Below are 15,933 nucleotides of genomic sequence, written 5' to 3'. Positions count from 1 at the left end.
CATGTGTTTGTGGTTGGAGAGCTGAGGTTCTGCCATGTGTTGGCTCTGCAGTGACCTCGTGATCAGTGTGCTACACCTGGCTGGGGTGTAACAGGCACTCAGAACCTGCTCACATCTGTCCCAGCAGCTGAACCAGGCATCTCCTCCCTGGCTCCTGACATGACAACTCCACAAGCTGCTGTGGGCAGGATTTCAGTGGATCAGCTCAGGTCCACTTTGGATTCCTCCAGAAGATCCTCATCAAATCTCTGAAGAGCAATGGGAGGGGTAATCGAAATAATTCTGGTGGCCTCATTTCTCCAGTGTTGTTATTTTATCCCAGGACACTGAGACCCTCTGCTGCCTGACCTTGTTTGCAACAATTCTGCTTTAACAAATTATCAATTACCAACTATACTCACAGATAATGGTGATCTCTGGTGTGCAGGGAGAAGGTGCTGCAGCCACTGTCCCCACTGACACCCACGTTCCCAGCCAAGAGAGGAACTGTGGCTGTGGCAGGGGCTGCAGGCTGGCCCCTGTGCCCCAGCCCAAGGCAGTACAAAGCCAATTCTCCTTCCCGCAGCTGTGCCAAGCACCTGGAGGACAAGGGATGGAGACACAGCTCATTCTTCATTGACTTCTTATTTACACAGCCTGGCCCTTGGTAAAGCGCTTTCTAGTGTCAATAAATCTCCACATTTTTACAGCATCCTCCACGGAACAGTCAAAAATATCAATAGTAAAGCACAAAATCTTTGAGATGTTCTTGTTTGAGAGTTTCTTGTTCTCATCTGACACTTTAAAAAAGTGTGACATAAAATCTGAACAGCCCAGTGAGAGCTAAAACTAAAATCTGACCATCAATTAAAAATCATCCAAGTCCTGTTAATTTTTTAGCTATGCTCTGTCCCTCCTTCTCCATTTACTCCTCCTGTTTATTTGGGACAGTGCATCTTTGGGACTCTGAGCTTTTAAAGGAATCCACTGTGACTGAGCAGTGCATGGTGTGACAAGGCTTCAGAGTTTCTGTGCCTTCCACGTTTCACTCCACCAAGCCATAAACAAATCATCAAATTTAGTTCCCAATCATACAGTCCAATATCCCTCTCTCTTGGAAATCCTGTTACTCCATGGGAACTCATCCTGGGCTCCCTCATTCCCAGGAATGGCAGGAAAGGGTCAAAGTATTCTACTCATTAGGGCTTCCAGCAGAAGTGACTGTGGAAAAATTTGGGGGAAAGCTCTTTAAATTATAATTAACCCTGGAAGAAATTGCCCGAGCATACAGAGCTTCCATTCCAGCAGAATCCTCTGCTTCAGCCTCTCCTCTGGAATTCTGCCCTGCTGTTTATAACAAAGGCCCAACAACAGGCTGGGCTTTACTGTATGTGGGTTTTATTCTTATTTAAGCATTTGCCTTCTCATTTTTCTGGAGGTTTCTCCCTTTCTTTATCATTCTGGCAGTTCTATCAAACCTCTCTTTCCCTCCACTCTCTCTTCAAGGTGTGGCTGGTTGATTAAGGCGTTCTATGAGGAATTTAAATAAGTTTAGCTGCTCCAGAACAAATTAAACATAAAATATAAATTGCATCTATTCCCACACAAACAGTCAAGGTGATAAGAATTGCTTAATGGAGCTGGCAGTTATATTGATCTCTTCTCTCTTCAAGGCAGGGACTTATGGTTTAATCGGATCTCCAGATGCTTCCACCATCACTTACTTTGCCAAAAAAAAAAGGAGAAAGAGAGAGGATTAATATCAAGAAGAAAACAACAAGGGCTTTGCTTCACAAGATAAATAAAAATCAATTTTTGTTTGTTAACAAACCTGTTCAGTGTTGCGAGGTAACAAATCCTGGAGACACTTGAGGACAGTGTTTACAAGACATACAGTGGTAGCCTTTTAAAGGCAATTAAAATCATTTTCTGTGAACTGTGAAGTCTTTTGAGATAATTGCCTTGTGCAGATAATTACAATGTGAATTTTTTTTTCATTAGGTTTTGCTAGACAGAAGTTTTTTCCTCTCTCTTTCTCTCCTTTGATGGTGTAAGAAATTTCCAGGTGTTTTAGGAGCTGTCTCAGGGAAGGGTGGTTTGTTTGCAGAATAGGGAGCAAACATGGAAAACCATTGCATGACTGAGAATGGAGGGAAAAGTCAAGAGGGAAACAAATTCCCAGCAGCAAAATTCTTCTGAGCACCGTCCCCATTAGAGATTTGTGTTGCCAATGCTCCCAGCAGGCTCCACATAACACCACAGCTTTGGTTTTGTGGGTGCCTCTACTGCACTGACAGCTCCCTGCAATGCATCTACCTTTACACTTTAAAAAGAAACTAAAGAATTAACTTATTATCAGCACATTCAAATCTCAATGCATCTATCAGAAATTTTAACAAAAGCCAGAGTTCATACTTCACCCATTTAGTGGAGGTTGAAGTGCTCTGCTGCAAATCCAGCAGCCCTTCGTGGATCACATCACATTCTGCAGGTCCCCCAGAGCAGGACTCCGCTGGTCTCTTGTAAGAATTGCTCTGTATGACTCTGCTCAGCAGGTAGATTATCTGGATAATAAGAGGCAGCAGAGAAAAAATACTTTCCATGTTCATTGCCTTCAATAACAAACACATCAATAGTTGGATTTTACAAGTACAAAGCCACAGTCAATAGGTAAAATAAACCAACATAAAATAACTCCGGTCTTTCTGTGATGTTAAACTACTTAACTGCAATTTGGTTTTATGCCCACAATTCTAAACCTGTCAGTGGAAGGAGAATATAATTTTATTCTGGAGGGGTTACTGTAAAACACAACTTTTTTCATTCATATACAAAGCAGCCCAGGACACAGTTTCTGTCCAGCTCAGTTCAAGCCCAAGCAGCACTCTATTGATTCAGCTGAAAATCTCAGACAATGGTCAAAGATAAACCACTGGGTCTTTTCTCAGCATGAGGACGATCCTCATTCATCCTTAAAACTGAGCATTTTAAGAAATATCTTATATAGAGAACAAAAAGTGCTTAGAAAGTTCCAATTAGGATTCAGCTGTGCACATCAGCACTTTTGTTTGCTTGTTTCAACACTCCCAGAGCGGTTCCATCCCAGGTGTGGCTGCAGAACTGCCCCCACTCTCCTATCTCATCTCGAGCTGCCTTTACACCCCAGTCCTATGAACTGTGCCAAAATCCTGAGGCCAAACTTCCTCCTGAGCTCACATTCCCTTTGTTCCGTGTCCGAACACCCACGGAATACAGACATCCCTCCTTCCCTGCCTGCACAATGCCCAGCAATGCCTGGGGCCTGCTGGGTGCCACCACCCCACCAGCTGGGATTTATGGCAATGTCTGGGGTTTTTCACAAACCCACCTTCCTTTTGTCATCAAGGGACACAGCCTCCAGCTCGTAATCCTGCCTCCCGTGGAACACGATGCTGAAGCGCCTCCTCTCAGCGTCCTCACAGCCTTTGACTTGGGAGAAAGGGAACTGTTTCTTAATAATTCCTTTCTCAATGTTAAAAACGATCCTGGTGTTGAAATCCAGCTGCAATAGAAAATTCTTCATCACTTGAGGCCATCTTTGTTGAAAGGCAAAGGCAGCATCCCAGTATTACCACGTGAAGGCATTTAGATAAAAGACCAGAATAAATAGAATTCAAAAATGACATTCCACCATCAAGATACTGCCCAATGTTTGTTTTAGTCACAAGGCAAACAGATATTCCTTGGAAGCTGTGTTTCCACTTCTCTTTTGATGAATATGCTTCAATTTATCACTCTGAAATATTACTTCTTTTGAAATTCTCCTTGTCTCACAAAAGCCATCACAGAAACATCCCCTTCAACACAGAATAATGGCAGGACCACCTCAGCAGAGATTGAATTCCTCCCTCCTTCGATCTCTGCCCCAGCACTGAAATGCAGTGAAGGTGTTTAGAACAGTTCTAAGTCAAGAACTTGTTGTGCAGACCACACAACCAAATGCCCACACTGTGGCCTTTCCCTCTGTCCTGTCTATGGCAGGAAGCCTCCAAAGCAGAACTTTGCTCGTGATTATCTCTGACTTTTGAAGGCTGCTGGTAATTGGAGGATTGAAATTAAGCTAATCCGGATTCCCAGACTGATAACTTCCACATCTACTACACCTCTCTCCATTTTTCCACTTTATGTCTAAACAAATAATCTTTTCATTCAAAAAGTGGTGAATATTGATGGAATTAAGAAGATTATATTTTGCACAGTTAAGACACAGTAGATAAAAACCACCCTGTAGCATGCATGACTTGGACTTACTCATTATCAAATTTTGTCCAAACTTCAAGAAGCTTTAGTGAAATCCAGGAAAAAAAACATGAAATCTTTGTCCCTGACTTCATGGAAGCAGGAAATCACCATCAGGTGTTGTCAACACAAGTTTGCTTTAATATATTTTTATACACTGCACCAAAAGTGAGGATTTTTAAAGGTACCTGCAAAATTCGTTTCTGCCAGCGGTAGTGTTTGTATTTGTAGATAATGAAGTTAAATTGTGACCCAGTTAGCAAATCCTGTGGATCCTGGAAAACAGAACAGAGATCAGCCACACATCCCACACTGGGATAACGTTTGGCCCCCCAAATCCAGCCGTTCTCAGGTGAAATCTCTCTCTGTGAACAGAAACAGCACCGGAGGTTTTGCAGGAGAATTCCACATGGAGATAGATGGAAGCATCCTCCTGACCTTTGTTAATCATGTTAATGAGGATGGGGAGAGAGGCTATTCACAAGGGCATGGATTTACAGGACAAGGGAGAATGGCTTCACACTGACACAGAGCAGGTTTGGATTAAATATGAGAAAGAAATTCTTTACTATGAGGGTGGTGAGGCCCTAGAAAAGAGAAGCTGTGGATTCCCCATCCCTGGAAATGTTCCAGGCCAGGCTGGATGGGAACACTGGAGCAACCTGGGATAGTGGGAGGTGCAGGGAGGTGGAACAAGATGAGCTTTTAGGTCCCTTCCAACACAAACCATCCCATGATTCTGCAATTCTGCCCCACATTTATTGACCCAGTATTTGATGCAGCACTCAGAATAACAACCCTTGTGTGGATTTGAACTCCTTCATCCAGGTAATGCCACCAGTGCAGCTGCAGCATTTCCATGGAATATCCATCACACAGGACATCACCAGCAGCACCAGCCAGTCATACCTGTCCTGTCTGGTTATGAACGGGGCTGTCTGTGATTCCCAGGCTGTGGTTGTATCCTTGACAGCAATCCAGACATGCTCCTCATCTCAGCAGGGCTTTCCAGAACCTCTGACTATATTACAAAATAGATCAAAGGAGTGGCCTTACCTTTTCAGCATACACCTCCTTCTGTGCCAAATGCAGAGCTCCTTCAATGCTCACTTCTTTATTTTTCACCATATTCATAATTTTGAGGATTTTTTCCTGGCTTAACTGGCAAAAAAAAAAAAAAAAAAAGTCAATCAAATGTTTTTGGAGACTGGTTTTTCATCTGGCTGTGGAGGATACAGAGTGCTCGTGACACAGCCATGGTAGGTGCCGTAAAGTTACAATTTCATTCATATTTTATGTCCTACTGACAACCTGCCCAGCAAATATATATCGCCCTTTGAAACGTGGTGAAAGTCCACAAGATATCAAATATACAGGGGTTTTTACAACTTTAGAAGATGTGGTGGTAATATCTGGAGATAGAACTGCCGGGGGAAACCTTTCTGAGTTAGAAACCCTGGCAAGAAGTGAAAACATCAATTTTGCATGGGAGCCTGTCTAATCCTGAGTGTAAAGTCCTGCATACAAGACAACATGAAAGAAAAATCAGGAGCATTTGAAATTTTCCGGGTGAAGAGGAGGCAAACTGCTGTTGGTAGGAGGAGGTGCAGCTGCCAGGGGGACTTAGTGAAGCACATTAAAAGCCAGCGTTGCACTTCCCCTTTCTCTCCCCAAAAACAGGAGGTTGAACTGCCAGTAAACTCAGACACAAATTTCTGTCACTCCCGAGTGCAGCAGGTGTGGCTGCAGTGGCAAACAGGAATCGAGCAAAGCAGAAAGGCGAGGGGAGGCACCAGGGATGCAGAGCTGCCGCTGTCACAGCACTGGCAAGGCACAGCCATGGGCTTTGCAGAGCAATAAACAACTTCCTTTGAGACAGACCACAGAGTCCCCGCGTGTGACATCCATCCCTCAACAGCAGCAGAGCTGGGAATCCGGGAGGAGCCTGGAGGTTTTACAGGCAGAGCTCAGGAAGTTGGAATTTTTTTATCCAGACTCCGTTAGCTCCAAGATCCAGCGTTCCCTGTGCCCTGAGAATGGCTTCACCACCGGGACAGATCTGCCAGAGGGAAATCTTGCTTTGCAAGCATTCTTTTCAAACTCTCCAGGTGGATATCCAGGTGCAGAGCCCAGCCCAGGCTGTGCAGGAGCGAGGGAAGGGCAGGAGGGTTGGGAAGGGGCCTCTCCTGCAGCTGGAGATGCTGAGGACCTGCCCAGCTTTTCCTACACCCACCACTCTCCACAGAGAGAGCAGCTCCTCTGCTGAACACCCCAGCAATGCAGCACAAGGCCCTCTCAGAGTCACACAGGATCACTGAGGCTGGAAAAAATCTTCCCAACCCTTGTGTCCAACCTGTGATTGATCCCCACCACGCCCAGTCCTTCCTTGGACACCCCAACCCCCCGGACACCTGGCACAGCTGATGTGCCCCATAAAAACAACCAGTCCCACCACAGAGGTCCAGCAAACCCACAGATTCCCCTTTTCCAAGCCACACTACACCCAACACTCATTATTTTACCAAATTTCTGACATCTCAGCCAGTTTCTGGGGGACACACACTCTGCACGTTTTTACAGCCTCCAAATAAAACTGACAGCAAAAGAAATATTTTGTTTTTAAAGCCCTGGAATTTTCAATGCTAATATAAAGGTAACTTATGGCACAGCTCCCAGCTGCAAGCAGAAATGGGAACAGTGAGGAAAGGGGGAAAGCAGCCTGATAATTCATTCACAGAAGGTTCCTACAATGACCTCCCCACTCGCTGCTGGAATTTTAAATGGCCACATATTCACACCTCACATGCACTGGGCAGGATTGGATCTTAACAAGACAATTCCCCACCGAACAGGCTCTGTGTGAGTAAACAAGAATATGGATATATCTGAATTGAAAAACACAGTTACCCTAAGGCTAAGCTCTGCCAGCTCCAAACTGCAAGATCCTATTTATTCAGGATAGCAGCTCCTGAGATGAAGTTGGAAAGTATTTTTGCCTGTTAGGCCTTTTTGTATGGAGAAAGGTTCAAAGACTTTTTGCAGCATGATGACAATTTTAATTTCATTTTTTCAAATTTAATTTTTTAAGATTTTTTTTCTTAAAAAAAAAAAAATTGCAGAAAGGGAGACATTCAACTTAATATTCAACTCTTCCTCCTTCTTACCTTCACCAAAGTCTCTTTTAGACTCAAATGAATTTCTGCCCAAGACATGAAAGCAACAGGGAAAATGTCTTAATTTGCTTAATAATGGATGAGGAAAAAGGTGTTTACAAAAGAGAAACAAATCATTCTGTGTATTTAAATTCAGGAAGGTTTGTTAGGAAGTCAGACTGACAGAGAATCCATTCCCAAGAAGCACACAAAAGGCACTGCTTGGGGCAGGTTGTTTTTAACAGCACCTTGTTGTTTTCACCTCTCTTAACTCTCTGCACATCTGTAAGCAGGAGGGGAACATTTCCAAAGCCAAGAGAGGCAAAAAAGGGCATTTTTCAGCTCATGAGAACTGTCAGAATTATTTGTCAGAAACCTGTCTGGCTCACTTAGGTTGTTGACAGTCACATGTTTCATGGTATTTTTACTTGCAAACAAGACTCCAGTATCAGATCCTGACCTTTATCACTTTGTACCTCGGGGGCTTTTCTCTCAGCATGACAGAATTTTTGTAATGTGTTTGTTTTGGTTATATTTTTCTTAAAAAGAAGCAAAATTTGTCATATTATCCACCAAAATGCCACTAAGCCAGTCTGTGTTACACTGCCTAATAAAATGTGACTGGAGCAACCAAACTGAATGTTTTATACAAGACTGAATAACAAAACTTAGAAAAAAATTAAATTCTTCCATTATAAAGCCAGCACTTTAAGGAAATACATGAGATTGTGTTAATAATGCACTCACTCACCTGCCAGGTTAAAGCAGCTTGTTTAAAACAGATTAAATTTTCATCACCCACCCCAAATTCAGTAGAGCCACACAAGTGATTTGAGAGAATTCACAATTGAAGGAAGAGCATGGGGCTCCAGACATTCTCTGGAAGGAGAGGCTTTTACATTTTTGGCCTGGTACAAAATGTGTTTCGTGGGGAGAGAGGAGATTTCTGGCTCATTCTGGGGCAGCTGCCAACGCTGCCCTGCACATGACCCCTCCCAGGCCTTCCTGCCTCTCCCCATCTCCCCAGCACAGGCTCACAGGAGGCCCTAAAAGGACCCTCTAGAGGGTTTTGCATGGAGTCTCCACACTGTGGAAATATAGGAAAAATAGGATTCAGGTTGGATGGTCCAGGGAATAAGAAGAAGCTGAGCAAAAGCCACATCACCCGAGTCACTCTTGAGCAGGGCAGAGGGAAGCACACAGGACGTGGGGCACTGCTCAAGGATAAAAGGCCAAATGTGTTCCTCTGCTCTTCTTCCTGACTCTCACCCTGCAATAAACACTGGCTCACTCCCCCAGAGGGTCACAGGATGGCTCTGACTCCTGTGCAGCCACCTGAGCTCCCTGGGCTTCTCCAGGGGACAATCCACCCCTGCAGACCTGTCTTGTTACCTGAGAACCCTTTCCCTGCACTACCTGCAGAGGAATTGGAGCTATGTGGCTTTTGCTCGGCTTCTTCTTGTTCCTTGGACCATCCTACCTGAATCCTAACAATATGACAGCAATCCAATGCAAAAATGCTCCTGGGATCTGTGCACACGCATCCATGGAGACACAGAGCAGGACATGGGGCTCCACAGCCCCACACATGACCACAGCTGTCACAAACACCGGCATGACTGGGTGAGACATCATTTCAGGCTCACCCAGGAGGAGATCACAGCTCATCTGCCCCCAGCTCTATCATTTCCTGAGACAACAGAGCCCAGTCATACAGAAATCCTGCTCCCTGCACCAAAGAGGAGCAAATTTGATGCAGTTCTAGTCAAGCTTTTCACTGTTAAGCATTCCTTGCACTTGTCCCGATTAAAGATTAAACATCCTCATCTGCTCCCTGCAAGGAGCAAGAGACAGCAGCTCCTGGGTGTGCAGGATCCAGAGGGAAGGTGGGACTGGGAGGGCTTGTTCCAAATTCTCTGCCCTCCACAGCAGCATCTCCCTCCTGGCACTTCCATGCTCCAAGGATAAGGGGCTCAGCCCAAGAGGAAAGGATCAGGTAAGGGTTAATTGTGGCTTTACAGAACTCTCATTAATTTGGGGGCATAAATCTGACTGAACTTCACTCTGCCTGCATGCTGAACGTGTCATTTAAGTGATTTTAAAACCAGACACAATCTGGATTGCCTTAAAGCTCCAGCTTGGTGTTATCAACTTCCATCTCCTAATTTATTCACTTCCACCAAGTTTGAACTTGGCCCAAAACGTGCTGAGTGCTCCCATACATTTCCAAGGGGGTGGTTGTCTCCTAGGACTGGGGTATCTGAAAGGCCTTCACTTTTAATTTACGTGAAATATCAATCCAGGTGACTGATGTGGTGGTTTTGTGTGGCAATACCATCTTTTGTAGCCAGACCTAGAGACAGACCAATATTATTTGTCAAACAGAGCTGCTATTCATCAAATAAATTATCCATCTGTAATAATGTTTTGCATTATTTCTTCAGATCCATATCTGGCTGAATAGTATCTGTCAACATTTATTCAAAGAAGAAGGTATTCATCAAACAGGAGCTTGATTTCCTTGAAAATACTGCAAATTCTGCCACTTCCAGAAGGAGCTGGAGGAGCCCAAAGATATTTTATTGTAATTTATTTCTTATTGGTATAAAGGTATGGAGTGATTGTTTATAACATAAAAAATCTCAAAGAACTATTCTCAAAAAATATGAAGATATAAACTGGTGCCCAGTGACATGTCCATAGCACAGCTACAATACCAACAATTTTAACTATTCTCAGTACTGAAAACATCACCATATTGAGGAACCTCAAAGCCTTGACATTTCTTAAAATTCCCCTCTGAAAAACTGACACTTTCTAGGTCTCACATGAGGCAAACACTTCAGATTTTCCCTCAGTTACCAGCATGGACCCTCCTGCTCCAACAGCTCTGAGAACTCGTCAGGAAATGGCACTTGGAAAGTAATTTCACTGTGGAAACTCAGGATAAATTGAGTGGTGCTGCTTGCACAGGAGACTGACTTTGTTCTGTTCACTGTTTCATCAGTGATCTGCTCAAGGACTGGAGATTATGTTCATTAAATTTGCAGATTTTGACGGGCAGGTGGAAAGAACAGCGAGGGGGCTTCAAATTCCAAACAACTTTGACAAATGAGAGCAGCAATAATCTATAATTCAGCAAGCAGGTGGGGAAAAAAAAATCAGGATGTTCAGCAGGAACTGCCAGCTTCACAAGCACTGGCTGAAGACCACATTTTTTGCAGAAAAAGCCCAGAAGTTTGAGCAGCTTGCACAACGACAGCAGTTCCCAACACGGTGCTGCTGCAATAAAAGGGAATTTCCCTCGGGGAGATTCCAGGCAGCAGCAAAACACAGAGTGCTCAGCACTGAGGAAGGATTCTGCTGGAACAGGGCAGGACGTTTTCCATGCCTCCAGGAAAGAGTTGGAGGAGTCCAGCTCAGGACAATGAGAGCAATCAGAGCTTTGGGAAAACGGGATTTACAAGGGAAGGGAGGAAGGACTGGGATTTCAGAGCCTGGGGAAGGCTGGGGCAGGTTCATAAACAGCTGCTGCCAAAAGGGAAGGAGCAGGCGGCTCCCTGTGTGGTGGGGTAAGGAGAAATACGGGATAAATTACAGCAAAAGAGGTTCTGCTGAGATGTTTGGAAAATACAAGGATAACACTGAGCCATCCAGGGAAAATTATGGAGTCTCCCACCACTAAACATCCTTAAGAAGAATTTAACAAATGCTTGTGCCATATCTAACCTGCTCCTTGTTGGACCCGCATTTTGCACACTCGTTTTGCACTTTGATTCAGTCCAAGCCTGCAAAGAACAGAAGGTTTCACTGCTTTTCCAGGGGAAAGAGGCAGTCAGAGATTTAAAAATTTTGGAAAACTCCATCCAGCCTATGAGCTTTTATTTCCAAGGCAGAGATGCTCCCTGGAAATCTCTCCTTCAGGGACCATGTGCTGCTTTATCAGAACCAGCCTCAGCATCACCACAGTCTGTGGCCTGAATATTTTAAATTAGACTTGATTTCAAAACAGTATTTAAGTGCAAACTTACCCAGTAATTTCTTGGTGTACTGAGGTATAATTTAAATGCTCTGCTACAAAATGGACTGAAATAGAATAAAGAAGGTGGCTCATACAGGAGCATTTCAGTTTGCTACTAAAATAATAACATTCTATGCCTTTAGCTACGGTAATTAAAATAACCCACAGTGATAAGAAGTATCAAGGATTATCATATTTGCTTATTAACATGATAGTCAAATTAATCTTGTGAAGAAACAAAAAGATTGCTGGGCTACTTAACAGCAACATCTAATTATTTTGGAGAAAAACATGCATCCTTCTGCTCACAGGCTCACAATCTCATCTTGTGCCCCCATGCCTTGTAACAGAAAGATTCATATCAAGCACGAACCAGGCTGCTAAAATTATTAAATGCTGAACAAGAGATTTCATTATGCTGGAGGTTTATTAAATCACATTAACACCTGCTAAGCAAAGGTATGAAGTGCAACAGAGAAAGCAGCACTGATTTCACACACATTTAACTGAGGATCCAGGGTCTCCATGAGTTTCACATTAATTAGCTGGAACATTTAATGAACAAACTCTTAAATTACGTTCTAATCAAAATACAGACTAAGAGCTTACAAAACAAACCCCCAACGAGCATCCATCTGCTGGTGCAACATTTCTGACCTGATTTCTCCTTTCCCCAGGATTCTGGTTTGCTAATAAACCATCCTAGCAAAATATTGAGGTAAATTTCTCCTTACCCATCTCCTCCTAAACTCCAACAGATTTAGCAGGATATGATCCTTGTCTGTATAATGGTTTTGTTTTCTGTTCTGACTACCTGCCTATAAAAATACACCACATTTTCCAAACAGGGGCAGATTCCTCAGGATCAGCTACCTGGACATCAATTTAAGCTGGGCCCTAAAGTCAGAAGATAATTTCTGTTCAAAAAAAGGCTTGAGAATATTCACTGCGCTCCCAGTTTCAGGAATATGGGCAATATTGAGAATTAAACAAGACACATGGAGCTCCAAATGCCTCAAGAGCAAGAAATTTAACAGCAAGGCTTCACCTTTGTCTGGGTGATGAGGAAGACATCTCAGGATGTGCTTCATCCCTGTCCCTCAGGCTACCAGAGCTGCTGCCAAGGCTGGGGGCACCTTCATGAATACACATATCAGAAAATATGGAATCATTTGGCCTCATTTAAATGGAATTGATCCCTTGGTAAGTATACAGTAAAAATCCACTTTAAGCTACCTCAGAAAAAAAACAGTGAAATTTTAAAAAATGGGGAAAAAAATGAATCACCTAAGAGAGGTGGCCTTTAAGAAAAAGTCTAATGAAAATTGTAGGGGAAATCCATGGGGATAAAGTACTTTAAAGCAGCTGATTAAAGTAAAGCAGGGTGGAAAAGCAAAAGGTCTGGCAGCCATTCCACCTTGCACCATGATCTTATCAGCTCTCAGAAGACTCAGATGAAAAGCCCCAGAAAGACATATAGTCAACTTTTAAAAGGAGTTCACAAGAAGTTTAAAACACATTTTTTCTCAGGCACAGTTTCTCTGTGTGGGCATTTTGGTGCTCGTACAAGCTGAGCTTTGTGCATGTGCTTCACTGCAGGGCTGGGGGAGTGAAAGTCAGTGAAAAGTGACACCATCTGGTCGTGGTTTCCTGTTTGCTGGTTCTCATTCATGTAAAGCCCTTTCTGGTAGCAAACATTTGGTTGTTTCCACATCTGTGCTGCCCCCGACCTGCCCAGCAGTGCAAGAGGGAAGATGAGAGATTCATAAGCTGCCACTCGTGCCTGTGTGTCTGTGCCAAGCCATAAACACATGAGCCACGGGCAGCAGGGAAAGGGAAAACCCTTCCAGGGCTGGGTTTGTGCTTTTCCAACCCCTCTGGCATCAACAGCTTCTCCAAAGAGACCCCAGCACCACCAGAGCCTGGCTTAGCAAATCTCTCATATTTGAGGAACAAGGGGAACCATGAAAACTGGGCTGGACCTCCCCAGCCCTCGCACTTTGCCAGGCAGGAGCAGTGCCAGATAAGGTGCTATTACTTGAGGTGAAGCAATTATTAACTGTCAAGCTCAAGAATTCAGTCTTTGGATCACCTGTCAGTGCCCTGCTCAAAAACCTTGCCAGGCCCAGGGGGCTGGTGCTGTGTGGAGGTAACCAGAGGCAGCCCCTGCCCTCTTCCCCCTGTGACAATCCAAAGACCAATAAATAGGTCTTCCTCCTCATCTGTGTAATTGCTCTGGGGTTTTCCAGAGCGTGGCCTAGCAAATCTCTCATATTTGAGGAACAAGGGGAACCATGCAAACAGGGCTGGATCCTCCCCAGCCCTCCCACTTTGCCAGCCAGGAGAACTCAGAGCCTGCACACAACACAATCCTTCTTTTCCCTAAGTGCTCTTTTCCCTCTGCCAATCCCATCAGCTGTCCCAGTCACAGAGGAGCTTCCCACTGCTCAATTCTCCAGGTAACAGACTTCCAAATATGCAAATATTGAAACAAGCAGGAGGCTACAAGTCTCTGTGTGTGGCAGGCACTCAGACAAATCCACAGTGCTGCAAGCTGATGTATATTCAGTTCTGGCATATCAATCACCTCAGATTCCAGTAGGATTATCAAAAGACTGCTTTTGCCTATAATATAAAGCGCTTTTTCTCCCCTCCAATTACCTTATGGAAATTTTTAGCACAGATAATATACAGTGTTAATAAATCCTCTCTAGCATGGCAAGAGAAAGACTGATTTTCTCTCCTTGTATCAGGAAAACTTCGCACGTTTCAACTTTCTCAAGAATAAAGTACAGAAAAATATTGTCTCCTACACATCTTCTGCAAACACTCTCTGATATATGAGACCAGTCTGAGCTCATATCACGTAATAGTCCATTACATCAAACAACCTACTGCAAATTCCTTGCCAATAAAGCACAAAGTCATTCCCAGTTTCTGATAAACCATCTCCAGCTACGCACAACAAGCAGCACTTCCACACAAGCCATAACACTTTCTGCCTTTACCTGTGAAAAAGTGTCTGGTGTTCTTGTATTATCCATGTCTGGGGAAATTCTATTTGTTTCATCAGTATCCTACAGGGCTGCAAAGTGCAGTTTATTCATGAATCACACCTGCTTCTCCACAGCATGCTGCTCGCTCTCTGCCTCTCTGTCTCTTATGAAATCTTGCAGCCAATGGCTTTTATTAAGTGCTACTTCCTTTTATGCTGAGAACTGAAAGAAACAATAATGATGCTTTTCTTCCTTATGGCAGCTCTGTGAAAAGACAAAAAAAAAAGTAGAAGTTATTTGTTTGCTTTTCCTGAACTGATATTTATATTCCAGTGACTTCCTGAAATCACCAAGCCCAGACTGCTGAAATTATGATTTATTACTATTTATTATGATTTATTACATTGCATCTGTCTGAACACCCAGCATATGTTAGTTACCCAAATAAAGTCCATGCTAAATGTAAGAAAGTTTGCCTGAGGAGCTACAAACACAGTGCCCAGTTTTCCCAGCAGTGCTTTTATGCACAGCAGCAATTTTTAACACATCTCCAAACTCCAGCATGAATATCTGCATATTGGACAGGAGCACCAAGGCACCCGCAGCTTCATGCACAAGACTCCTCCAAAGACAAAAAACATTTTAAACTTTTTCTTTGCTGTCTGTACAGGGAAGAGAATTGTGAATCGGAGAGGAAATTACCAGCAAAGCACTCCTGAAATCAAACCCCAGCCCTGACAAAAATTGTTCAGCAGCTACAGGGAAAACACACCTTGGCTTCCCCACCTTTATATAGTGACTCCTGCAACATCACAAACCCACATCAAAATCAATCTGGAGATTGAAAGTTCTGGAGACACGCACAGCTGGAACATGAACTCTTCATATTCTGAAATTTCTTCTCCTCCAAGCAGAGGGGAAAATCAGAAGCTCTGAAACGTCACCTACAAAGCAGAGTTTTTAAGAAGCAACAGGAATTGAAAACATTTGGGGTTGATGACAAGTCTCCTTCCTCTGCTGCTCTAAAAGCAGCTTTTTAATAGCAACAACACAGGAAGTTGAGGAGGCCAGGGCAGAGCAGGTGCCACTGGATCACTCTGAGCCCAGGGTGGGCTCTGGCTCAGCCCCCACACCCACAGGTACAAATCCCACCCATCAGTGCCAGAGCTCTGGAGTGAGAAGTGGGAGAGAAAGGATTGGGAATGAACTCTCCCAGATCACTTGAGGCACTGGAAACTAAATGGGAGGTCAATATATGCTAATATAAACAGGGTTTAATCAGTTGAACTGATTAAAAGTTTTTGAAGGAGTGTTAGCTTAACACAGCCTCATGTAACAGGGCTTGACTAAATCCAGGTCTTCTAAAAAAAAATTTAATAAAAGATTGTCTTTCAATGCCCTCAGTTCTGACTGCTCTATGTCCAGTGTGACAGATGGAAATTTTTCACTAAACTGGAAAAAGAAATAATGGGAAATGTGTTTCTTTGACAGCTATCTGAAGCCATTT

General features: G+C 43.7%; 1 protein-coding gene across 1 annotated transcript in view; it reads right to left on the bottom strand.

The window, feature by feature from the left end:
* Positions 1-14,674, bottom strand: part of LOC104687797 (formin-like protein 17) — a 29,592-nt gene extending 14,918 nt beyond the window's left edge. The window contains exons 1-6 of the mRNA XM_020583956.2: positions 14,439-14,674; positions 5,314-5,418; positions 4,446-4,532; positions 3,347-3,520; positions 2,395-2,543; positions 402-578 (exon numbers count right to left, since the gene is read on the bottom strand). Of these exons, the coding sequence (XP_020439545.1) occupies positions 402-578; positions 2,395-2,543; positions 3,347-3,520; positions 4,446-4,532; positions 5,314-5,418; positions 14,439-14,474 (728 nt within the window). The 5' untranslated portion in view covers positions 14,475-14,674. The remainder of the gene's footprint in view (positions 1-401; positions 579-2,394; positions 2,544-3,346; positions 3,521-4,445; positions 4,533-5,313; positions 5,419-14,438) is intronic.
* Between the last annotated feature and the right edge of the window lie 1,259 nt (positions 14,675-15,933).

This window comes from Corvus cornix, chromosome 20, assembly GCF_000738735.6.
Source record: "Corvus cornix cornix isolate S_Up_H32 chromosome 20, ASM73873v5, whole genome shotgun sequence".
Classification (NCBI taxonomy): Eukaryota; Metazoa; Chordata; class Aves; order Passeriformes; family Corvidae; genus Corvus; species Corvus cornix.
Note: the sequence above shows the minus strand (reverse complement) of the source record. Positions and strands in the feature narration are given on the sequence as shown.